The sequence below is a fragment of the Neofelis nebulosa genome, chromosome 2, assembly GCF_028018385.1.
Source record: "Neofelis nebulosa isolate mNeoNeb1 chromosome 2, mNeoNeb1.pri, whole genome shotgun sequence".
NCBI lineage: Eukaryota > Metazoa > Chordata > Mammalia > Carnivora > Felidae > Neofelis > Neofelis nebulosa.
In genome coordinates this window covers 220,200,339-220,226,173 of record NC_080783.1, presented here as the reverse complement: position 1 = coordinate 220,226,173, position 25,835 = coordinate 220,200,339, and the positions used below count along the sequence as shown (strand labels likewise).

At 55.3% G+C, this 25,835-nt stretch overlaps 1 protein-coding gene across 5 annotated transcripts in view; it reads right to left on the bottom strand.

The window, feature by feature from the left end:
* The window catches only part of CEP104 (centrosomal protein 104), a 35,703-nt gene that overhangs the window by 7,344 nt on the left and 2,524 nt on the right, over positions 1-25,835 (bottom strand). The window contains exons 3-19 of one of the 5 annotated variants that reach the window (XM_058719339.1): positions 24,055-24,180; positions 21,106-21,279; positions 20,580-20,718; positions 18,742-18,804; positions 18,358-18,434; positions 15,099-15,267; positions 14,367-14,522; positions 12,969-13,190; positions 11,061-11,255; positions 10,286-10,453; positions 9,507-9,680; positions 7,761-7,937; positions 5,008-5,214; positions 4,529-4,645; positions 2,464-2,503; positions 2,202-2,268; positions 1,600-1,708 (exon numbers count right to left, since the gene is read on the bottom strand). In XM_058719339.1, the coding sequence (XP_058575322.1) occupies positions 1,600-1,708; positions 2,202-2,268; positions 2,464-2,503; positions 4,529-4,645; positions 5,008-5,214; positions 7,761-7,937; positions 9,507-9,680; positions 10,286-10,453; positions 11,061-11,255; positions 12,969-13,190; positions 14,367-14,522; positions 15,099-15,267; positions 18,358-18,434; positions 18,742-18,804; positions 20,580-20,718; positions 21,106-21,279; positions 24,055-24,167 (2,367 nt within the window). In that variant the 5' untranslated portion in view covers positions 24,168-24,180. Of the gene's footprint in view, positions 1-1,599; positions 1,709-2,201; positions 2,269-2,463; positions 2,504-4,528; positions 4,646-5,007; positions 5,215-7,760; positions 7,938-9,506; positions 9,681-10,285; positions 10,454-11,060; positions 11,256-12,968; positions 13,191-14,366; positions 14,523-15,098; positions 15,268-18,357; positions 18,435-18,741; positions 18,805-20,579; positions 20,719-21,105; positions 21,280-24,054; positions 24,645-25,835 lie in introns of those variants that run through there. The other 4 variants (XM_058719338.1, XM_058719337.1, XM_058719336.1 and 1 more) reach the window with 4 other exon arrangements.

Below are 25,835 nucleotides of genomic sequence, written 5' to 3'. Positions count from 1 at the left end.
CCTGCTGGGAATCCAGCCACCAACACAGGCTGGGAGTTGGGGGGAGGCTAGAAGTCTGCACTGCCAGGCTGTGGGGGGTGGGGGGGGCCTCTGTCTACTTGAGAGCTGCTGTGTAGCCTGCAAGAGCACCAAGGTAGAGGCCAGAAGTTCATTCTCCTCCTTTATTAAAAGGAAGGCCTTACTGCATCAGAGAAGACCTGCAAATCCGGGGGTGGGAGTTTTCTTAAACAAGATACACAACGCGTAAACCACGGGCAACACGAACAAGGTGGACAGCGTTTAAACTTAAAAGACACGCCGGGGTGACAAACAGGCCAGACCCCAAGCAGGAGAGGGCAACTATGGCACCTGGGGCTGGCCAAGGACTCCGGTCCGTGCACCTGAAGCGTGACTACGGATCAGTAAAGCGGGACCGGCAACGCGATTCAAAACGTGAGCAAGAGACTGGAAGCTATTTTACACAAGAGGGCACTCGGGTGGCCGAGAGACGGATGGACAGGGGCCGCACCTCACTGTGGGCAGGAACCACGGAGCTGGCGAGGATGTGGCACGGCCCCCCCACGCCCTTAAGACCCCTCCGGAGCACGGCCTGAGTCAGCCCCGCAGCCCAGCGCAGGCTCGCCCAGCCACTCCGCCCCCGGGGGTGCACCCAAAGAGGCGCGTTCGCAGGCGCCCTGGGAGCGGATACAAGAATGTCTGTGGCAGCGTTACTCGTGATAGGCTCTAACCGGACGCAACCTGAGTTCCAAAAACAGTAGGATGGAGGGATGAATCGTGCACTGCTCAAACAACGGAACACTATAAAGCTGGAAGACCAACCTGACATAAAGTAGGTACATTTTGTAGGGTTCTATCACGTAAACCCGAAACGCAAGCAACACTAACTTGGGGTGTCAGAAATCAGGACGGTGGGGTGACTCAGGGCGGGGGGAGGTGGTGCACTTTGAGGGGCCTGGGTGCCGGGGACACGGGTGTGTTATTTTGTGGGGGCCCCGCGGGCTCTCACACTCATGGCTTTGCGGACGGGCACCTCCTGTCACGTGCTTCGCAGATGCCGCGTTCTCTGCAGACGGAGGGGCTGCGGCGACCCTGCACTGACGGGGTCATTCGCCACCACTGTCCCAGCGGCATTTGCGCACTTAGCGTCCGTATCACATTTCAGTCATTCTTGCAACACGTCAAACGTTTTCACTGTCGTACGTGTGACGGTGACCTGTGATCGGCGAATAGGACTTTGCCGGAAGCCCAAATGCCGGCCAGCGTTTTTTAGTACGTGTGTGACGCACGCACGTCCTTTTTTAGGTGCGGCTCATACACTGGACAGACCACAGGCCACAGCACACGTAGCTTCCCCGCGCCCCGGGAAGCCACGAAGGTCACGTGACTCGCTTTCTTGCGCCCCGTGTGTTCCCGGGGTGGTCCGGAACGGAACCCCGCCGCTGAGGTGCGCCTGCACGTTTACGTACGTGGGACACGGCTCGCTTAAAATAGCGGAAAGCGTAAGAAAACGGGTGACAGCCATCCAGCCACCTTCCCCGCGACTTCTCCCCGGGGAGCGCTACACGCGGGGCGGGTCCCGCGGGCGGCCGGGCGCCTGACCTGCCTGCAGCAGGCACATCTTGTCAGCATGAGGCAGCGCTTCCAGTAGTGGAGGTCCAGGCCCTCCTCCGTGAAGGACTCACTCCTCTCCCCACAGAAGATACATAAACTGAAACGAGACAGCAGCGAGAGATGAGGCGCGGAGGGGCCTGGACGCACGCGCGCCCTCGCCTTCCCTGGGCGGCCCACTTGTTTGACACAGTCGGCTTCGGGTCCCACAAGTTCTAACCCACCGGCACAATCAGGCAGAAACGCTAACTCGCGTCGGAAAAAAAGGCAAAGACGTTCTACTGAAATTCCTTGCACATGCGCTGTGGCAGTGGCACAGGGGACGTGCTTCGCTGTTGTCACATCTGGTACCTTTAACAGCCCTCTGACGATCGGCCGCCAAGCAGTGTGGGGTAAAGTGTGGGGAAACCGGACACACCCAGAGTTAAGCCCGTCAGCGTGGAGGGCAATTTTCCAACTTGTACAAATGAGCGATGCGAGCCTATCAGCCCACAGGCTCGCAGTGCGCTGGGGCGAAAATATCTACTGAGTCGCGTTTTATGTGGCCGGTCCCTTCCATCTCTATACACCAGGCTGAGGATGACCCCACGCACTTATCTAAGTAGTGAGCGGCTGGGACTTCCGGGGCAGGACGTGCGGCTGCCTTCCCTCCTTCCGTGTCTGAAATGAGAAAGAAAAATGGGAAAAAAAAAAAAAAAAGGTTATTTTTTAAAATGACCTTTTGTAGGAATTATTTTCAAAGTTTTAGTAACCAGTTTGGTGTGAAATACACTTAAAAGCACGTGAGTTAACAAAGGTCGTACAATGTCCCGCCCTCCAGTATTTGCTGAATGGCCGAGGGGACCGAGCACCTACCCTGACTGTCTGCCTCCAGCACGGGGCCTGCCATCGTCTCCTAAGACAAGAGCAGAAAGGTCAGGGACAAATGGCTGCACAGTCTGTCCAGGGTGTTTTGACCCTGAAAGCAAATTCTTCTGTTTTCAGACTCTCTTTTTTGTTTTTGTTTTTAACATTTACTTATTTTTGAGAGACAGAGCATGAGCAGGGGAGGGGCAGAGAGAGGGAGACACAGAATCGGAAGCAGGCTCCAGGCTCAGAGCTGTCAGCACAGAGCCCGACGTGGGGCCTGAACCCACAAACCGCGAGATCATGCCCTGAGCCAAAGTCAGATGCTCAACTGACTGAGCCCGCAAGGCGGCCCTATTTTTAGACTTTCTACCAACAAGTAACACAACTCTGTGAGCTCCCAACGCCCAAATACGTGCCTTCCCCTCTCAAGTCCCTGCCTCAGGCTCCTGTCCCTGCTGCCGCTCCCCTGCCCTCCGCTGGCTCTCCAGCAGCTCACCTTGGTGCTGTGAGCTCTGGGCAGCACGTGACCGTTGCCCTGCCCTGTGGATGCCCAGGGTGCCCCTCAAATGCCATTTCCTCAGCCGTCTCCCCTTTCCTAGCTGCTCATGCGAGGGGTGCCCCCCCCGGCCCCCCAGCTCGCCGCCCCCCTGTGTGGATGAGCAAGTGTTCAGCCTTCTCTCCCTGGGGGTCCCAGGCCCCGGCTTCTCCTGACCAGGCCTAGCAGCTGCCCCGCCCACCCTGCTGTGGACGAGGCTCCAGTGCCCCAGGTGCAAACTGGGGCACAAACCGGGAGATCTGGGTTTCTCCCTCTCCCCCCACACAACCTCCATGAGCCCACCGGCGAATCCTAGGCTGCACTTCACGCACGCACAGGCCACCCTCCTAGCTTCTGCCCGCACGGTCCTCTCTCCAGGCTGGGGGCACTACTCAGGAGTCCTCCTGCGTGGAGGCTGGTGGCCCTGTGAAGGCCTTGGAGAGCAGATTTACTCTTGCTTGAAACCCTCAGACAGCTTCCTGAGTCACTCAGCTGTCCACTCAGCTCGTTATCTTCGGTGCCCTGTGGGCCAGCCACCCGGCTCCGGCCGCCCCTGAGGGACCCTGGTGCTCAGGCTCGGGCTCTGGCCTCCTGTCGCCAGGCGTTTCCCAAGACAAGCTCCACGAGAGGCCCCCCGGAGCAAGGCGCCAGGCGGCAGTCCCTCCTCCGAAGCCGCTCCTCTGCTCTCCTCTGCGGTCCCCCACTCTCTCTCACAAGCTCCCTGAGTATCTGGATTGCTGTCGGATGCCGTCGAGAGAGGACAGGGTCCCTGGGGATGGGGAGTTTTGTCTGTTCTGCTCTCTGGCACACACCGTCCCCAGCCCACTGGCGGACCCAAGGGATGAAGGTCAGTCAGAGCAGCACTGTTCGTGGCAGGGACGCTGCTGGGCACCACGCCCTGGAACCTTCTCTCCCGCACAGCTGACACTTCACGCTCCTCTGTGGCTACTGCCCACCCCCTCTCTCCCTTTCTTTCTTTTAGAGAGACGTTCTTTCTACTCAAGGAACCGAATTACGAAATCAGTGGCATGCAGCCGGTGTTTATATCCCCCAAGCACCTCCTGACCCCCCGCGGACGATGTCCCCCCAAGGCGGAGGACCCGGGGCTCCCTGAGGTGGAACGTCTACCTGAACCCCCCCTTTTTAGTGCACGGGAATCACACCTTCACATTCAGCCATATTTTCCTCCTTTGCCCCTGAAGGAGGCCGGGAGCTCTGGAGAGGAAATGTCCTTGTACCAGGACCGTTTAGCCCAGAAGTTTCCTCTCTAGGAAACCTCCCCCCAGGCGGCTGTTTTTAGACTTCAGCGGCTACCAGCCGCTCGTGCCACCGCCTGGGAGGTGGAGAGTGGGGACCCAGAATCTAACGCAGAGCAGCTAGTGGGAGGTCCCTTTATTCACCCCCTGACTAGTTTTAGAAGCACTCGCAGCAGAGAACACACACAGCCACCTGCCTGAGGCCACAGAAAGTCACGCGAGCCTGCCACGCGTCTGTCTGGGGGGCCGACACTCGGCGACCGGGGAAGGATGTGCTGACCTTGCCAGGCTGGACTCCGGCCTGAATTTCGGAGAGCACTGCCAACTGCCCTTGTAAAGCTTTAATTTCTTCTTTCTTTCGTTTTTCCGCTTCTTCTGTAGCCGCTTTTTTCTGTGCCTGATATGAAAATTATTTTTTCGTTAGAACAGCTTTTTAGGATGGTCTTCGAAATTGGGAGGGAATTACGGCATATCAATTACATCTCTTATATGTTAGAACGGTCGCTGACAATGTAACGAGGGTTCAAAGTAAATTCGCCAGATCAGCCTGAGAACGTTTACTGGCAGATAAAATCGCCAATGTTCTCTCAGCTGTCGTTGCTCCAAAACTGCGGGTCTCACAGGCAGCAAGAGCAAGGGCCTGCACCTGAGCTCCGAGTGCTGGTTTCCTCTACGTGGAGCTCCTCTGTCACTCTAGTTGGGGACCAAATAACCCCTTCGGTACAGGATCAGATCACAGTTTCACACAAACTAACGTACCTTTGTGTCAGCATCTGTTGGTCTGCCGTCTATTTTAGCAAATCCGTCAAAAATTGTTTTATAGAGAACGTTCTTGCGCGTGGTGTTGTCGTCTGGAGGGAGGTACTCTAGAATAAAAGCCCGGTGCTGTTTATACATGTCCAAAATAATTCTAACCGCTGTCTCTCGAACCTCATACACTCTGTGCTCCAGGGCACTCACTGAAAACTAAAAATAAAGTTGGGAGGGGTTCTTGTGGTTACTGATTCTTACAATAACAGTATTTTTTCCAGCATAAAAGAAATAAAGGCACATGACGAGAATTCGAAAAACAGACCGCCACCCACACAATTCCATTATGACAGAGAGTTTCTCACCGTGTGTGTCTCACACACGTGATTGAACTCTGGTCGTATACATAACTTTGTTTTGCTCTTTTCCACTGAACACACTAACAAGCATTTGTTTAGGTTACAACCTTCCATAAACTTCACATTAAACATTACAAAATATTCCAATCACGGAGGAGAGCAAAGGTGATAAGCTTTACACGTCCACCATCCACATCACCAAACTGTAATTCTGCCGTGTCTGTGTGGGACCTCTGTCTTTCAGAAGCAAGGCACCGCGGTGATGGCATGAGTCCCCCGTGGAAGCCTCCTGGGCCCGCTGTCCTCCCGTGCTCCTTGGAGGCGTGGCTCTCCCGAAGCAGGGCTGCAAGCTCCTTCCCGTCCGCTAGTCCACTAGCATCAGTGTGCGTGTACCATGGTGTGTTTAATGTTTTAAACAGCATCCTGCGCTTATCTGTCTGGAGCTTTCTTTCCCTGCTCGACACTCCTCTGTCAAGGACGCCCATCTGTTTGGGCCGCAGGCGCTGTCATGGGGACCTGTGGTGACACGTTCACCCCATTGCAGGCTGGTGTTGCCGCGACAGTGGACCGACACCTCCCCGTGGTGGTCTGGGCACCAGGCTGCTCACTTCCCACGGCGTCAGCCTGGCCACGGGCTCTTTGGTTTTACCCCAGAGGCTGCCTGCCCCCCACCGCCCCCTGGAGCAGCTCACCCCCAGGTCTCCTCCCTTCCCCACTCTCTTGTACTCCCTCCCTGACAGCTCCCCAACCCCGCTGGGGCTCCGGTCCATTCCTGCACCCACTACTGTCTCCTCCTGTCTGTCACCTCCCTCCAGCCGTCCCTGCCCTGGGCGTCCAGCCTGGACAGTGCGGTCCATCGCTAGGTCACTTCCAGCGTTCATGCACACCCTTAGAGTCTGGGACCCCGTCTTCTCCTGCGTAGTCGTGGGCAGACTTGAGGCACGTGCTGACTGGCCACCCCAGGTGTCACGGGGACCCCAGTGCGCAGGGCACCGACTGTGGCATTTCCAGTCACTTCACCTTCTCAGACGTCCAGGGGGCGTTTCATATTCCTTCTTGTCTCTTGAACCTCTGCCATCGGGTCTGGCTTCCGTGAAGCCCATGTGTTCCCTGCTCCACACGCAGCCAGCCCACTGAGTCTTTACCAGAGCCACTCGGGACTTTGCTCCTGAGGTAACTGACCCCTCCTTCCCACTTCTGTTCATTTCTTTCTTCTTTTCCTTCCATCAGGGTCACTCCTTCCAGCATTCAGATGGACCTGAATGTGGCTACGGGCTCGACAGGCCAGCCTCCTTCTTCAGTGCACACAGCCGTGGCACCCTTCCCGGGTCCTATGTGTGTGGGCCACTGTGGTCACAGGAAGTGTGCCGGGAGCAGCCTGGCCCATAAGGACATCCTCACCACCCTCTAGTCGCTTCCTTCATTCAGTGACCTCCCAGGTCGTGCGTGAAAGCTGGTGGTGGCGACCCAGGAGGAAGCGGCGGCCCCGAGGGTCTGCGTGGGCCAGAGCGCCGTCTCTCCTCCAGAACCAGGACTGCAGGGGAGAGCTGCGGGCACTGTCCCCGCCGGCTTCCAGAACCGATGCTGACGTTGGCACCGTGGAGCGGGGCGCCCGTAACAGGAATTTAAGTGTGTGGGGCAGGCTCCAGACTCTGTGCTGGGGAGCACGGAGTGAACGTGGGGGCGAGAAACATGGAGGTCCCCGTGGCCGCAGGGCTGCTGCCGCCAGAAGTGGTGGAGGCGGCTGGGTACTGTGTATGGGGGCTACCACCGGCTGCCCTGGCATTTGTAGAAGAAGAGACAGGAGCTCAGGAGCGACCACTGATGGCCAACAGACTGCAAGTCGAAGCTCCTACGGGAGCCAGACACGCGGAGTCCACAGAGGAGGGAGAGACGGCACTGAAATCACGCCGTAGACCCTGCCCTCCCGCACCGACAGGAGCGAGTACGGGGCGGCTGCGGGGGCTGCACTGGGCACCGTGTGTCTGCGTCCGGCCAACACGCTGGTGGCGTGCACGGAGCTTCCGTGCGGACCATGTGGCACCAGGGACGAGGGGGCCTCTGCTGTGGCCGTTTCTCTCCAGCGGCTTCTTAGTTGCACTAGGTTGTCCAGGCACACAAACTCCCTGCACTTCTGTAAACCTGACGTTCTTGCGGACTCGGCATCCGCCTCTCTGTGACCTGTCCACCGCGCCCAAGATCTGTACAGACCAGTTACCGACTCGGGGCACAGCCAACAGCAGGGAGACTTTTGGTGCACTCGTTTGTGACATGAAACAGTGACTGTCTTTCTGAGGTCATGCATTCGTTCGTTCGTTCAACAAGCAGTGACCGGACACCCACCGCACCCCAGGCCCACCTCCCGTGCGGAGGCCATGGCAGCACACACACAGGTGCACTTACCTTCATCACGTTATCAACGGTGAAACCCGTGTTCCCGGTGCCCAGGTCTCTCAGGAGCCGGGCCAGGAGGTCCATCTGACTCATTGCCAGATGAGCCGAAGAGTTGGCTTTTAACGGCTGTACCAAGTAAGGTGGGATAATCTGGAGAGACCTAACTTCCTTAAACAAGGCCATTTCCTATAAAAACCAACAGAACTTGTTAATTTTTACTGGAAAACGCTAGAGGCCACTTAGTATAATTTAGCATGATCCTCCAAATATGCCCATGTCTCTATTCGAGGTGTACTGATTAAAAATAAAACCCTAAAGGAGCCTGTGCGGCTCAGTCGGTTGAGGGTCCGACTCTCGATTTCGGCTGAGGTCGTGATCCCAGGGTCACGGGGATTGAGCCCCGTGTCCGGCTCTGCGCTGAGCGTGGAGGCTGTTTAAGATTCCCTCCCAGCCCCTCTGCCCCTCTGCTCCTCTCCCCACTCACACTTGCTCCTTCTCAAAACAAAAACAAAAAACCCTAAAGCATGAGAAATAAAACCATGATCACCCAAAGATAAATGAAAGATTTCCACAAAATGTGATCGAAAACTTAAGATTTCTCTTCTCAGGATTTCCCAACTTTAAGAAAAAGGTTTTCTAATTTCTAAAATTCTCAAAGAAATGAGTGCTGTGCTACTATTTAGGAAACGTCAACTGAGAGCACAGCAGTCACAGACGGCTGGCGGACGGGGGCCTTGGGCGGCTCACAGGACAGCACGTAAGTCCACCAGCAACAGACACGTCTTCCTGTAATTAACGTGCTTATCACTCAGCAACCAGACACAGAAAGAAAACGATAAGACACTAAAGCATATGGGCTGCAATACAGAAAAAAATCCATTAACAGTCAGCAGGCCACACCACCTCAAACAGCCTCTGGCTTTTCCAGAAGTTCCCTTTAGTCCGGGCCCCTGAGGGACTCTGCCCACGATCATAGGTGCGTGGGCGGCCAACCCCGCCCACAGCTCGTTCACGGCCGGCCCTTCGACCTGCTGCTGGACGAGGGCACCGCACCGCGGCACCTCCAAACTACTCGGAAAGCAGAGGTCTTAAAAATGACTTCATGGAGGAAAGACACGCTCTCATTTTCAACACCCCTTCTGAAAACCGCCATCTCCCCCAAACCGAGTCACAAGCAAGAGGGGGTGTCTTGTAGGACTTTGGCGTCACTTTTGCCGTATTAGCATAACTCCCCCCTCCTTTTTCATACTCAACAAACTCAAGTTTGTTACAGAAAATGAGATTCGTGGTTCTTCACACTAAAAACGATCCCTCTGAGAATGTTGTGCAGGACCTTCGGGGCTCATAGACTTGCTGAAGCCCCAGCATGGACCTCGGGGCAAGAGCTCCCTCGGGATTTCCCACGATGCCTGGCCTGGAGGAGGCTCGTGTGCGGCAAGAACACAACTACTTAGATTGAGGTCATTACACATTTCTCTCTTTGCCCCCAATTTCCTATTCTGGTTCAGCTTTCCATCTAGTTTCACTAGAAGTTACCAGCGCGTGTCGACGCAGACAAATACCAGACGAGCCAAACTATACTTCACCGAAGTTTACATCTAAGGCAAAACTCAGCTTTCAGAGCACAAGAGACGCAGGGCAGGGCGTCACGAAGGAGAACGGGTGACGCTCTTCGGGGAGACAGAACCTCGCAAGGCCCAACGGCTGCAGTGACACGCTTCTTTGCCGTTTCAAGCTTCACGGCGGCATCCGTACCTGGATAAAATTGGAAGCTATGACTCGGAGGCGAGCAGAGGAGTCTCCGGTCCTGGTGAGCAGAACGGGAACGGTTCTCTCCACACAGTGGGCCGTTTCGAGCTTGCTCAGCTTGTGTTTGGGAATATATTGTGTAATTATCATTTTCAGCAGTTTCAAAGAAGCCTGAAAGACCTAAGGAGAAAGTGGTAAAAGCCGAGGCACTCCTCTGACATTTACTGTGAACGAGAAACACAAGCATTGTGTGGAACATCACGTGCTGCGGGGAGGGCCGCAGAGGGCGAGCTGAAAGCCACTTCCTGAACACAGCGCCTCGAGCTGGGAAGACACGTGCCGGCGCCTCACGTGTCAGGAGGCACCCGCTTCGCCCTGGACGCCAAGCGCCTGACCTTCCTGCCGGGCCGGGGAAATGTGGACAGCGGTGCCGCCGGGCGAGCTCACGGTCACGGCCCCTGTGGGGTCGGGGGATTCGCTAACGGCCCCGGGCTCCTGGGGCTCGTGAAACATAAAAACGTCAACCGAGTGCCTGCGGGTCGCGGGGAGCCCGGCCTCAGCGGACGCTGCTTTAAAGAGCGCGGCAAAGCTGGTGCCGTTCGAGAGCAGAACGCGTGGCTCCACCTCTGCGTGGCAGAGACAGGCTCCGATGCCCTTCGCTGAGCACGCTTCCTGCCACAGAACCTTGATTCCCAGCGACACCCGTGGCCCCTCCCGGGCTACCCCGAGCCCCGGGGGCACCTCACCCGTAGAGCCGGGGCCACTGAGGGGCGGAGGGGACTCACTGGGGTCACGAGGTCTCTGACGGCTCTCCTCACGAGGAAGATGGACGCTCGCAGAACGTTCTTCAGCTCCTCCTTGGGGGCTCCAGCGGGCATCTGCATCAGCTGTTTGCACAGTGCGAGCAGCGCGTCTTCCCGGTACGACCACGTCTTGGAGTAGGCTCCAGCGACCTACCACAGACCAGAGGCTGCCTTACTCCGTGCAGGCGTTTCAGTGATGTCACGCCGCCCCCCCAGGACCCTGCGACCCCAGCCTCTGTTTGTTCTGGATGGAGAAAAATCTCTCGTGAGAACAGAATTAATATGTACACTTCAACAATAATTTCTCTAACGCAGAACACCGAAGGCCCTGCTAAAGTACGGAAAGTGTCAGAAGTTCCGCCAGGAGAAATACTGTGAAGCTGGCGCCCCGGGGCCAGGGGACCAGGGAGAGGCCCACTGGGCTCATTTCAAGAGGAGACTGCCGTCCTCTGTTTTGTTTTGCCATCATCTCCCCCCCCCCCCCCCCCCCCCACCCGGCCTGAGTTAGCAGGTTCTGGGAGGGGCAGGTTTTCAACACGGGCTCTGGCAACACTAGACAGTATCTTCAACACTCGTTCATAAAATCTTAAGTTCTGGCTTATGCGTCTGCTGTTTTATATAATTAATAATTATCAGAAGGCTTCAAGCGAACAAGGACAACAGGAAGCCAAGGACATCTCAGACACAGAGCCGTGGGCGCTTTCCCGCCCTCGTCCCTCCCCGTGACCCGCGCCCACCCGCGGGGCCCGCTCGCTACCAGGGCTTCTCCGAGCACGTCCACGGCAGGGCTGGCCTCTCTCAATGCCTTCTCCGTCAAGGGCTCCGGCTCCCCAGTGGCAGCTCCTCTGGGAGCCTCACTGCCATCCCAGTCACTCTTCTCTGGTTCCAGGGCCGCCGCAGGCTGCTTCCGGGCAGCAGGAAGGGGCCGCTCATCGTAGGGCACGGCCTGGAGCTACAGGAGAGGAAGGGCGGCTACAGAGCTCCGGCGGGGCTCCCCCACTGCCAACACCATGTCTACACTGCAGGCTTACTGCTCTGCACTTACCTGGTCTGAACAACGGTATTTCGCTAAATATCAGTTTCATCAGATTAGGACAACTGATGCGACGGCAGGATTTGATAGGAAAACTTAGACAGGGTCTCTATTCCTTTCCAAGTTCACTACAGACCTAACAACAAGGTGGCCCGAACTCCGCGTCAGTTGCTATTTACGGCTGGTAATTACAGTTCACAGGACATGAACTGACTAGGGTACAAGTCATTGTGTTTTCTTGACAAGACTTCTGTTTTTTTTCCATACTTTACGACTTAGAAATAACGATCAGGCCTCATTATTTTAAACGTGCTTGTCATCTGGCGGCCCAGCCGAGGACCTCAGGGTAGCCTTCTGCTCTTCCTGCTGCTCCAGGCGGGCGCTCAGCCCCACAGGTGTTCGTCGGGCCCCTGGCCCAACCAGTGGGCGACACGGACTCCCTGCCTCCTGGGGCTTCATCCCCACGTGGAGACAGACACGCAACTCGACAAGTAAGTATGTAGCAGACTTCCGGAAAATTAAGTGAGAGCAGAAACTGCTGAGTCATTTCCCGAGGCAGGTGTCACCGTGACGCTTCACTCACACTTAATACCCACTGAGACATAAACGGGGGGTACACCGTGTGCGAGAATGAGTTTCTCATCTTCTAAAATCTACTCTGCTGTAAAACATGTTGATGTGGTAACAAAGGGGATGTTAGAGTATCATGTGCCGAGGTATTAAACATGACTTAAAGCAATGAAGTCACAGACAAGATGTTCCTGGGGAGGCAGCCACACCAGTGCCGTCCTCGCTGGCTTTCCTGGGCCTCAGGCCGCAGCAGACACTCCCCGTGCCCGCCTGGCGCCCTGCCTCCCCGCCCAGAGGCCACCGGTCACACCGGCCTGGCGCACGGATGGGAGCTCTGGCGAGGCCCTCCTCTGGTCCCTGTCACCACTTCTGGGCCGGCACGTGATGCATCCGTTCAGGTGCGCACGGTCCCCTCGGACGGGACGCCGTGTGCACCTGAAGCCACGTGGCAGGTCCAGCCCCAGGGCGCCTCGGACCCACAGGAAGCAGAGTTGAGACAGGAAGGCAGCGGGCGTCGAGGACACTGCCGAGCTGCTGAATCAAACCAAGCCCGAACCTGCGCGGTCCCTCAAGTCCCTCGTTACTGAAGCCAGCAGGCCCCCAGTTTAGCCGGGTTTTCTGTTACCCACAACACAGAAGATTCTGGAAGCACGGTACCTTGCATGTGTACGTGACGAGCACACGACTCGTCCTGAGGGTCTACCGAAGGCAGCTTACGTTAGGCTGCACAAACACTGTCTCATTTATTCCTGGAAGCAATCCTTCCAGCTGCTGCTTGCGCCTGTTTACAGGTGAAGCACAGGCTCCAGAGGCCAGCATGTCCCGGGCCGCCTGCGGTGGGAGGCCCGGCCGGTCCAAGTTCACACAGGGCCTCCCCAGGAGGGGTGATTACCTGCCGGCTGCTCAGGCTTCGGCACTTATGTCCCTGTCCTGGAACGCAGGACGGGCGGGGGCTGTGCAGGCATGTGCCCTGATCCCCGCGCTGGGAGAGCCCAGGCACCAATGGGTCCTCACTGCGTGTCTCTGATCGCGCTGCACCCAACGTGAAACTGAGTTACCTACGTGGGTCCTGAGGTGAGGGTCCGCGGAGGGCGGGGCCTGGTCCGCTGTGGCGGGCTGAGGAGGGCCCAGGGGACGTGCTGGAGGCTTTTCCTGAAGGAAGGGCTCTGCACGCAGGCTTTCTGGGGCTCTGTCCTCTCGCTGTCGAGACAGCGCTGGCTGCTGGTGGTGAGGACTGCCAGAGTGTGCCAGGGGCTGCAGGGGCAGGTCAGGAGGCCTTTGCACCTGGGGAGAAACGGGACCCTTCATTCCCGGGGCTGCTGCCATGCCATTCCGGGGGGGGGGGGGAGGGCGCGACAGCTGAGGCAGGCCAAGGGGCCCCCAGTCCTGTCGCCCCATCTGACCCATCTCTCGACGGCTGTGTGCGCTACGGAAGTGGCGGCACGCCAGAGCGCCAGCGTGACCGCGAGCATACTGCCTGGGTCACTGCAGGGCGGAAGCGTGCGTGCACACCTGCTAGCAGAGACGAGGTACGTGGGCAGAGCGCGCCTGGCGAGACCCGAACCCGGCACGGCCGTGCGCTCCGCCCTATGGCTGCGAAAGCGGGTGCCTCTGTGTCATCGTGACATCGGTTAGCTCGCGCTGGGCACGGAGGGAAGTGCACCGGACAATCTCCTTTGAGGTACGCCTCGTACATAGGGTAAGGAAACCGAGGCACAGGGTGGCCGAGGACTGGCCCTGAGATCACACTGCCAGCAACGGGGCCGGATCTGAGCCCGGATCTGAGCCCAGTAGTGCCGCGGCAGAGTGCACGCTCTCACACGGACTCCGTTGTGCAGCTCTGGGCCTGTTTCCTAGCCTGTGATGTGGGATGGACACCACTGCCCGTGTGGGCTCTAAAGGTCCGAGGCACGGCATCTCCCAGGAGATTGTCTTAACGAGCCGGGGCTGTCGGGACTGTTCACGCTTGACGCTCCCGAGGCCACGAGGCACACGTGAGGAGGGCTGGCAAACGAGGAAACCGGGCTGGGGAGATGCGGCGAGATACGGGCCCCGGCCCGTTCCCCTCCTCCTCTCCCGTGAGTCTCACCGCTCGTGTCCAGCAGCACCTCCCACGGAGGCCGAGGGAGCTGAAGTCACCTATCTTTTCTTTGGATCTTTTAGTTAAGAAAGTTTTTTAAAGTTTTATTTTAGAAAAAGAGCACACGTGAGCGCACGCACGAGCAGGGGAGAGAGGCAGAGGGAGCGAGAGAACCCTGAGCAGGCTGACGCAGGGCTCGATCCCACGACCAGGAGATCGTGACCTGGGCTGAAATCGGGTCGGGTGCCCCACCGACTGAGTCCCCGCAGGTGCCCCTGAGGTCACCCATCTGAAGCGTGACCTGAGCGCCATAGGGCCGCGCGTGTCTCGCGAATGCACGCTGCGGGCGAGCGGCCCCTCGGGGCGGCCCGCGCACCTACCAGCTCGGCGTCCACGAGGCTGTGCAGCCGCAGCTGCTCGTATACTTGGCCGCGGAACCGTTCCATCTGCTGCTGCTTCTCCTTGGCGCGGTCGTAGTCCTCCTTCTCCACCGCACAGCGCTTCTCCACCTCGTACCGCCCGAGGCGCTCGCCCACCTGAAGCACACAGGGTCACTCTGCCTCATGTGGGCCCGCGCGCCTTGGGCACACGCACGGCTCGCCCCACGAGGCTCAGGTGACGGCATCACTCGCGGGGGTTGGGGGGGACTGGGCTGGGGCCACGGAGCGGCAGCCACGCAGGCCCACGAGGGGTGCTGCATGGGCACACGCACGGCTTGCCCCACGAGGCTCAGGTGACAGCATCACTCACGGGGGGGGGGCGGGGGGGGGACTGGGCTGGGGCCACGGAGCGGCAGCCACGCAAGCCCACGAGGGGTGCTGCATGTCCCTGCCCCAGCGTCTAAGACCCTGCGCGAGTCACAGGGACCATAAACCTCTTGGGTTCCCTGGCACTTCAGGACAGCGACGCGGCCGCAGAGGACGAGGTCTGAAGAGGCGGGGCCTGTGCCTTCACTTACGCTTAACCTAGGGGCTGGACCGTCCCTAACTTCGTTTTGCTTATGTCTTTGGACCCACGCTAAACGTCCACGGGCCTTTGTTGTGCCACGCGTCGGGGTCACGGGCAGCCTTCTCACAGAACTGAGGGGGGGCCGCTCGCTCCAGAAGCAGTACCTTTTGCAAATCAGCAATAGCTTGTTTCAGCTTCTTGGCATAGTCGTAGCGTTCCTTTTGGACGGCTTCACGTTTTCTTTCGTCTAATTTACGTATAATCTGGGCAACTTCTGGATCTTGGTACATATCGAAAGCTAAGTCATCTAGTGGAGAAATGTAGTCAGATTTCCTAAAGGAACGAAACGGGTATTTCAGAGTGGACAGGGCAGTGGTTGAGGGAGCCCCGAGGGTCCAGTGCCGAAGACAGGGTCGCAGACACGGCACCCCCACCACTTCTGCTCCTGGAGCCTTCTTGCCTGAGAAAGCAGAGGCTCAGAAAAACTGTGACGGGCTTCAGTCACTCAGCTCTCAGTGCAAGCGGGTCTTTCTGACTCCACAGCTTGTGCTCTTGGCCATTAGTTAAACTATACTTGGGGCGTCTGAGCCTTTGCTGCATTCTTCAACAGATAGTTCTTTTTTTTAAATTTTATTTCTTTTTTAACGTTTTATTTACTCTTCAGTAGATACTTTGAGTGCAGACCCCGTGCCCAGCTCTGTTCTGGGCACCGGGGACAGGACAGTGTACGTCAATCATCTGAAGAACAGGGAAAACCCGGACTAAAACGAACACGTTTCTATGCACCATTCTTAAGGCGTCTGACTTGTGGGGCCAGGAGTCCAGGCGCCCAGCACGCCTGACACCAGCACCAGCCTCTGACGGGCGCTATGGATGGAGAAGCACTTTGCCTGGCCTTCTCCTCACAGCGTCCGTCTGTGGGACATCCCCACTCCTGGGGAGACCGGAAAAATCCTTCCAGGAATAAATGACCTTTTTGGTTATCTGAACACCCCATTTCTGATTACCTGTCACCCCACTCTTTCTTTCAAATTCCACAGCGGGCTGGCAGCCTTCTCCTGGGTCTAACATTTAAAACAGTAATGCCAACGTAACTGCTCAACAAAAATGCTAACTGAGGACATGTTTCAGAGTCTCCGTCTGCTGTATGAGCTACACAAAGTAAGCCAGTTGTTAGCTTTGGCTTAGAAACTTTTATATACAGGGGGCGCCTGGGTGGCTCAGTCATTTAAGCTTCTGACTTCGGCTGAGGTCATGATCTTATGGTTCATGGGTTCAAAGCCCTGCGTTGGGCTCTGTGTTGACAGCTCGGAGCCTGGAGCCTGCTTCGGATTCTGTGTCCCCCACCCCCTCTCCCCCCCCCCCCCCCCAGCTCACACTCTCTCTCTCCTTTAAAAGTAAATAAACATTAAAAAAAATATTTATATATAGGTAGATTTTGATGAAAATGTTACTCATCATAAAAGCCTGGTTGTCTCATATCATTGTTCACAGCCCTCCAGCCCTTCCCCACCCCTGGAATTCAGCACTCCACCAGACTTGGTGGTGGGGTCAGCTTCAGCAGCTTAGAACAACATCAATTAATCTCGATGATGGGAAGGGAGAGAGAACAGCTAGGGGCATCTGGGGGGCTCAGTCGGTTAAGCGTCCAACTTCGGCTCAGGTCATGGTCTCACGGTTCAGGGATTTGAGCCCTGTGTTGGGTGAACTTGAGCCCCCCTTTGGGCTCTGCACGGTGTGGAGCCTCTGTGGGATTCTCCCTCTCTCTCTCTCTCTGCCCCTTGCTCACTCTTGCCCTCCCTCTCAAAGAGAAACAAAGGTCAGTGATGACCAGGCAGTAACATGCTTTGGTGCTGGTACAAGATTAACCATTTCCGCCTAAACGTATTCTATACCCTTCAGTCAAAGTTGCTTTGCCCCAAAGTCCTAGAGATGAAAGCAAAGACTCCATCTCACTATGAAAATGCCACAAAGAGAAGAGTGGCACCTGTCCTCTGGCCCCTTGGTCACAATTCCAGGGCGCTGGGCAGTTTCAGGAGCGCGGGTCTCCCCACGGTCCACGAGTACCCCCTGGCGGTGACCCGGGCACCTTTATGTCTGGTGCCGCCGCACGACACAGCACACAGGCTTTCTACCGACCTCTCTGTGCCTTCAGCAAAGCCCTGCGGATGAGTCAGGATGGGCACGCTGTGCACCACCGCTCCAGCGGGCTAACTTGATAAAGAACTAACGTAAACAGAGTCCAAATAACCTAAAGAACTTCTGTGGGAGCTACTAAGACCAGCCAGAGGGTCTGGCGGTCCCTGTTCTACCCCTGGGGCTTCACTGAGGGCAGAGCCGAGGAGCTGTCCGGGGGGTGGTGCTGACGGACGTGGAGGGATCACTGCGTCAGTCCTCACCCGGAAAGGTAAGGAGGGCACTGCCGTCACCCTGTGGGGCGCAGGGAGCGTCTGTGGGAGGCAGAGCGGCCTGTGGAGGTGAGAGGTCACTTTCCTCATTATTTTTATTTTTTTTTTTTCCAACGTTTTTTATTTTATTTTTGGGACAGAGAGAGACAGAGCATGAACGGGGGAGGGGCAGAGAGAGAGGGAGACACAGAATGGGAAACAGGCTCCAGGCTCTGAGCCATCAGCCCGGAGCCTGACGCGGGGCTCGAACTCACGGACCGCGAGATCGTGACCTGGCTGAAGTCGGACGCTTAACCGACTGCGCCACCCAGGCGCCCCTCCTCATTATTTTTATACACACGTAGGGACAGTGTCCCTACTCACATCCTTACACCCATGCCGTAACTGCCAGGCGGCGGGCCCAGGGACGCTCCGCAGGAAGCAAGGCAGTCCAGACTGCTGACACAGAGTAATTCATTCCTAAGCCGGGCTCCTCTGCTTGCATAAAACATGGACAGATTCTTTCTGTGGCTCAGGAGGCACTTGTGTGCCAAGTACACACACCAGTGGACAGTGAGCCTCGCTCCCAGGGGAGCCTCCCTTGGGCCTGCAGCCCAGCCGTCACGGGGTGCGTGTGAGCGGGGAGTGTTTAAAGCAGACATAAGATGAAGGCTCTAGGAACTGACAATTCGGGTCAACTAATTCCTTTAATTCTTACCCACAAAGTTGCCTGTGCCAATAAAACATCAAAGCACAGTTGACAGATCTTTTACCTGCATGCATTTTAGGAACTTTCCAGTAATACCTGAACACACGAGAAACGAAGATGTCTCTGAAGGGCAGTAAGTGAAGACGTGCTAAAGAAAACAGTGACCCTAATCTTTAAGTGTATTTAAGTCAATCCCATCAGTGGCTTATCTAGCTCAGAATTGAACTGAGAGGCTCTCGAGCCCAGAATCCTCTGGAGGTGACTCACACTTTGGTGATTCTGAGGAGCGTCACAGGAGTTGATGGCCTTGGGAGGAGGGACTCTTACCCAGTACAAGTTCCTTCCAGAGCTGGGTCCTCGGTGTTGTGCCCCAGATAATGATCAATCAGCTTCTCTCTAGAGGTCTTTGGGAGCAAAACATTCTGCTTAGCGTCTCAGAGGAAAACAGGAACAACACAAAGCCTTAACTAAGAGGTGACGTGATAGGAAGGTGTCAGCAGGCTTTAAGGACCCTAGTCTTTTGGAAGGACAGTTCAAATTCTTGAGTGAAAGAAACTTTAATACACTATAGCTGCTAAAGATTATCTGCTAGTTATTCAACAGACAATTTTATAAACATTTTCAAGAGGACACTTTATGTGACAAAAGTGATCAATCCCCTCTTGCTAGAAATACGTTTTCTTCTCTAGGAATGAAACTTCCCAAACTTACAATATTGCTTTCATCACCAAAATCTGCAGGGTCTCCAATGATATTTACTGCAACCAGAGCAACCTAAGGGAGAGTTGACCAACAGAAATTAAGTATCAAATTTGTGACTTACTCCCTTTAAGACAAGCTGCCCACTCATACTGTCATCAAGGAGGATGATGTACATCAAAGCACATTCATTGTAAAATGCCAAGTGTATTGAGTTGCTAGTGTATAGAATTACCACGAATACTTTCTACGAATTACATAAGTTGGTATTCTAATACCAAATCGAGTGGCTATTTTAACGTCGAAAGTATATTAAAACAATAAAGGCTAAAAGACCTCCACAGGTTTTTTTTTTTTAATTAAAAAAATTATTTTTAATGTTTATTTATTTTTGAAGGGGAGAGAGAGACAAAGTGCGAGTGGGGGAACGGCAGAGAGACAGGGAGACACAGACTCTGAAGCAGACTCCAGGCTCTGAGCTGTCAGCACAGAGCCTGACATGGGGCTCGAACCCACGGACCGTGAGATCATGACCTGAGCCAAAGTTGGACGCGTAACCGACTGAGCCCCCCAGGCGCCCCAAAACCTCTACAGGTTTAACACAGCCTCTTGTTGAAGTGCTTCCTCACAGTCAAGTGTGGGGGCCCATCCACACGATCTTGGTAAACTAGACAACGAACTCAAATTCTACATTGACGTAGCTCAGTCTGTCTGGATCAGTGATTCCCTGAAGGGGGAGGAGTCCCCTTCCCACATCCTCCCTTTCTTGAGGATCACTACTGGAATGAAGTGAGGGGAACTGCAGGTTCACACACACAAGATGGGGAGGAGAAAGTATCAGTCTTCTAGTTTATGGTCAAGCATGGCTGCAATGGACCAAGTAATGTCTCAGAGCTCGCTTCCAAGTCACTGGCTGAATATAAAACTTTGATGTGGTGGAACGTTTCCATTCCTCTTGGAGGGGGCAGGGAGTGTTGAAAGTATCTGTGCTAATTAAGAGTCTGCTGTGGACACTGTTGATTTCCACTACATTAATCATGCCCAAAACAAAACAAAACTGAAAAAGAGAAAAGAAAAAGAAAGATGGGAAGGGAGGGAGGAAGATGAGAGTTATTTGCTTGGAGCTTGACTACATGCAACATTTCATCACATCCCCAATTTCTCCCAAGGGGTTGATTTATCTTGCAAAATTTAGTGGGTTTATCTAGAAGAGCGTCCTCTAACAGAAACGGTGCAAATCACACAGGTAATTTTAAATTTCCTTTTTTTTTTTTTTTTTTTGAGTTTATTTATTTTGAGAGACAGAGAGAGGGAGTGTGTGCGTGCACACAAGGGAGGGGCAGAGAGAGAGGTGAGAGGGAAATCCCAAGCAGGCTCTTCACTGTCAGTGTGGAACCCCACTCGGGACTCGATCACACAAACTGCGAGATCATGACCTGAGCCAAAACCAAGAGTCAGATGCTTAACCGACTGAGCCACCCAGATGCCCCAAGTTTTCTAACGGACACAGTAAAAAACTGTGAAAAGAATGACATCGGTTTTAAACTGAACATGGCCACAATATTATCACTTCACTGTGGAAATGACTCTCTTCCTCACGTGAAGCCTCTGAACTCCAGTGTCCAGTTAACCCGCGCAGCCCCTCGCGCTTGGGTGCCCAGGCCCCCAGCGTGCAACGTCCGTGTGCGGCAGTGGCTCCTGATGGGACAGCGTGGCTCGGAACGGCCTACCGCCCTTCCGCAAAAGTTACCATCTTGGAGAAAGACTTGAAATGTCTTTGCCAAGGGGTGCGGGCCCACGCAATGCCACCAGGAGGCGGGGGGCGGTCAAGGGGAGGGCCCGCGTCTCACCTGATTATATATGTTGTACTTGTTGAGGTGGTTTTCGTGAAAGGTCAGCTTGAGAAACTGTCCCACCGCGTCCACGTAGACGGACTTCAGCTCCCGGGCTCTGCAGCCCGTCTTCTCGTTGTCACAGAGAGAGACATAGCTGAAAGAGAGCACACGCCAGAGTCATGTTGACAGGGACCGTCCTGCGCAGAAGTGGCCGCTGCTGCCACTGAACTCCACAGGGTTAAATACAAGTTAAGTCTAGAGTGGAAAGACCTAGGGAAAAAGCTCAGAAGTTGCACTCTAACCAGGCTTCTTAAAACAAGTTCTAGATCTGAGGCAGAGACGAGCTCCGTGGATGAAAACGACAGCCCTGCTTACAGAGCATATTCTACGTGGGGCGGCTGCTCAGACACCATGTCCCCCAGCACCAAAGACAAGTCTGTGACACAGGACCAACCGCAGAGGGCGATCCGTTGCTTTGCGCTGCATTGAGACAGGGAGTCGGGTTGACAGTTCCCACCAGACCTTTCCAGGTCACGCTCACCCGAGCCTTCGAAAGCGCTCTGCCTGGTAGGGCACGAAGTACTCGGGCAGGCTCTCGCTGACGTAGAACTCCACTTTGCTGGGGATCATGTACTGGTGGGCGAGCAGCTGCAGCTTTCTTATTCGACACCTCTCCACCATCTGAAGAACGATCTCTTGCGGAAACCGGCAAAATCTGAAAGCAAACCATTGTTTTTTCCACACGGTCACGGCCGCGGTTTCCAGCCATGTGCGTGGCGCTCCCCACCCACCGCGTGGCGGTCTGGGTGCTGATGTGAGGGCCCCACGCGGCACGGCTGCCCCCTCCAGCCTCCAGCTTCGCAAGGAGGGGCTGAGGCTCTAGTTCACACCCGACCTGCGTGAGTCAGACTTTTCACGGCGGAAAACCGTCCAAAATGAAACCTGAGGTTTACCACGAGATCAATACTTCCGTCTTAAGAGGCTGTTCTAGTGGGCAAGCGGGGCCGAAGGGCTTTCCCCAGGAACCCAGATGCATCAGGAAAACCACGTGCTTGGCGAATCCCGAGCGAAGGGTGCCGGGCAAGAATCAACACTGAGCGGGTGCCACACGTGCCTGGTGGTCCGCAGAAGCCTGCGACTGGCCACTGCGGAGCTTCTAATTTTGCTTAGTACGTGACACAGCGCGTTAAGAACCTACACTGGAGGTCAGAGAACCGCAGCGTCAGCACAGCCCTCACGCTGCATGATCTGATCACGATGAACAACAGAGCACAGCGTTTGGGCAGTAGACGCCGCGTCCGCTGAGCTGGCATGCCCCGGCTCACAATGGTGGGGCATCCAGGGCCCCGGGAAGGGGACGCACCCAAGGAGGGGACAGGTGGAAGGGGCTCGGCGGCCTGCAGGGTGTGCTCACTCCTGCCCCCTGGTCGTGCTCCCTGGCCCTCCTCTGCCACCTCTCCAGGCGCCTCCCTCTCCACTGAGAAGACAAGAACCTCAGATGGGGCTGCTCACTCCCCGAATGGGGTGGTGTCCCTGCCGGTGCCCCCCCACCCCCAGCCTCCTAAACAGTGCTAGAGCCAGCCTGCCCCCGAAACTTCCAGCAACACACAGACGCACTCTTAAGACCCCCCCCCCCCCCCATCCTAAGAAACCCCTCCTGTGACCGCACCGGGGCCTGGCTGCCAATGTCACGCAGGAGCTGTCTGTGGCCACCAGCTCAGCTCTTCACGCACCCTCCCCAGTCCCTCCAGGGCATATGCTGCCACAGCCAACTCTGGCCAAGGCCATGTGCAGTGGACTTCCCAGTCCTGCTCTGTTCAGTCCGCAGCTCCTGGCCTCCTCCTACCTTAGGGCGCCCTCCCCTGGGCTGGGTTCCAGGCTCCTTCCTCTCCCCACACTCACCATAGGGTGCCTATCTGACCACGGCTTTAGAAACCTCCTGCGTCAAGCAGCCCCAACTAAACGTTGCCTGGGTCCAAGCCTACGATCTAGCTGTGACCTGACATTTCCACGCAGACACCCATAGATGTTATTAGATGTGACAGACAAAAACTCCTGACCCCTGCCACCTTCCCCCATCCCGTGCAGCCAGTCTCCTGGTCCCCTGCTTTGCCAGCTGGGGCCCTCCTCCCCATCCGCTGTGGCCTCCCTCCCTCCCCACTGCTGCATAACGAGTGCCTGCTTCCCAGCAGCACACAGAAAAGAGGAAGGGAAGAGTGCACAAAGGAACACCAGGCTGAATGCAGGAGAATCTGCTCAGCCTCTAAGTCCAGCTCTAGCTCCAAGGGACGTGCAGGGGTGACGGGGCGGGTGAGCACAGATCTGATGGACTTTTGCCCCGGAGGCACAGTCACCAGAAATCTGCCAGCACTAAGGTTTTGAGGTTTCAAAGATGAAAAGCTCGTAAGAGAGATGGCTCTGGGGCAGAAGGCAGCTAGTGAACACCAGGAACCAGGAACCAAGCAGAAGGCAGCTAGTAAACACCGGGAACCAGGAACCCAGCAGCTTGTGACTTGAACACTCCTCAGTCGCTCACGGTGGTCAAGTGTGGCTTTAGACGTTTAAGATAGTTACTATTTTCAAATGCTAAGCACATATGTCATACTCGGTGGTGAGGTCATTCTGGGCACAAGGACACTCTGAAAATCCTATAGTATATTTAAAAAAAAAAAACCTCCAAAATTATTTAAAGAAAAATAAGACACCAGACAAAATCAGAAGTTCTAGGCTTTTTAAAATCCTTCAAAAACCGGGCCCGTGACTCAGTTGCTCAAATGCAGCTTATAGAGTTTGTGCACGCATCAAAGCTGTCGTTGAGGGACACTGAAGAGGCCACAACGGGACGGTGGGAAGCGTGAGAGGCGTGGCCACTGGGGAGGGGTGGGGCGCACTGGGGAGCTGGCCCCACAGGCAGGAAGCCTGTCAGGCACTTGCGTGATGGGACTCCTATGGTTTCATGTTTGGGGAAGACTGACGACCTCTAAGGAAAGGCTTAGTTTCAGAAAAATACCAACTCGTATAATGTTACTCAAGCAACAGACAGTTTAAAAGGTGTACAAATATTCGAGATGATCAATTCAAAGAGACGTTCTTGGTTAAAGTTTGGGGCTAACAAAACCTTACCCACAGGAGCTCGGCTGTGAAAGCAGGGACCTGCAGACACCCAAGCCAGCACGGGGAACAGTGAGGATGCGAGGCCCGGCGGACAGTCAGGGGAGACAGTTAAACAACCATGGCCGGTGAGTTTCCGCCCTCTCCCCGTATTTGTACATTTCTGAAGCCAATGTCACTTAATGCTTTGAGGGAAAAAGATCCAACAAACTTTCTTTAAAAACATAGAAAGAGGGAAAACGCCCACTGCATCACTGCACAGACGGCACCGCGGCACGAAGACAGCAGTGTGGTTCTGAGGCCTGAGTTGCAATAGAGCAGAAACTTAGCAGGAAGGGAGCCCGCCCTCGCCCCCCCACTCCTGCCCGGCCCACCTCACCTCGGTGACCTCCACCCACTGACGGTAGGTGCGTGGATCATTAGTTCCCGGGCACTGAAGCCATCTTCGTGTCCAGAGGAGCTGACAACAACGAAGCCAATCTTGTGGGGCATCCTGGGCGCTGGGCTGGTTGTAAGGGCAGGAAAGACTTCCTTAAGAGAAAGGAATTGGTAACGTTTTAGACCACGGAAAGGGTTAGTTCGTGCCTTGCTAACAGACAACATAATTCACAACATATTCAGAATTTCCCCATCACTTTGAAAGAATCTAGTTTTTTGTTAAGCGTTTTTCACAGGAGCCTCTAATTCTACTTAAGGTATCATTTACCTTGACTTTTCCCAAACACATGTCCTAAAAACATGATCACGTTGTGGGTTGAACTGTGTCCCTCCAAAGATAGGTTGAGGTCCTAACTCCCAGTGCCTGTGAATATGACCTTTTTCGGAAATAGGGTCTTTGCAGATGTAATGAGGTTGGGATGAGGGCGTCCTGGAGCAGGGCGGGCCCGATACAGCAGCACCAAGGGTCCATTTAGGAGACACAGACACACACACAGCCAAGGAAAGGGCCAAGCGCCCGGGGCGATATGTCTACAAGCCAACCACCCGACCCGGCAAGTACTGCTGTCACCACCAGAAGCTGGGACCGGCAGAGGCAGTCCTCCCCTTCAGAAAGAGTGTGGCCCTGCCAGCAGCTGGATTTCGAGCCTCTAGCCTCCAAAGTTTTGTTGTCCTAAGCCATCCAGTTTGTGGCACTTTGTTATGGTAAAAACACAGTTTTGCTAAGATACAAATACCAAGTTTTTGTTTTTTGTTAAATCTGAGTTAAGAAAGCAATGTAACCAGCGTGTTAACAAATTACACAAAAGTAAGAGGAAAGGGGCAGTTTGGTCAGCAGCGTGGTAACGGCTGACGGCAAGCACACACCCGCAGAAGGGAGGGCAGGACTCCAGGGAGGCGGGTCGGATGCAGAAGTGGCACCCGGGGCCTGCTGGAGTGACTGACTCGCAGCAGACACTTAGCCATTGGTCGAACGAATGTTTTATGCCATTTTTTAGTGAACCGTTCACAGCTGAATATCATTTTGAGGGTGGATGTTGCGCCGTCTGGTTTTGCCATCCTGTCCCTGTGTGAAGACGGCACCTGACTGCAGTTTCCCCGGCACGCTCCACGTCCCTCCCCGGCAGCTAGTTCAGGGATGGGAACAGGAGAGCAGGACCCACACTGGACCGGCAAGGCTCTCCCCAAGGACTCTGCCGGGGCTACTGGGAGAGAGAAGTATTCTTCCTGCTGGGGCTATGGCCGCAGAATATTTCCCAGGGGCCTACTGGAAGCCTCCTGTGGGGAGGTCCTGCCAGAGAGCGGGGCTGACACGGGGCAACAGCCACCTTGGGAACCCTGAGGTTCAGCCACATTTAAAGCCCAAACTACTCATAAGCTTCGGGTTATTTTCGAGTCGTTGAGCCAATCAAATTCCTCTTCAGTAAGCCAATCTGAACTACCTTTAAGTATCTGCAACCAGAAGAATCCTCACTAACATAGATAATAAAGAATTCTCCAGAAAGTTCTCTGGGATAAGACATACTGTCAATTGAAATTCTGAATGGGACGTGACATATAAACATATCCCACGTGAAATTTTGCTTATTTTTTTTTTTTAAACGTTTTATTTATTTTTGAGACAGAGAGACAGAGCATGAATGGGGCAGGGGCAGAGAGAGAGGGAGACACAGAATTGGAAGCAGGCTCCAGGCTCCGAGCCATCAGCCCAGAGCCCGACGC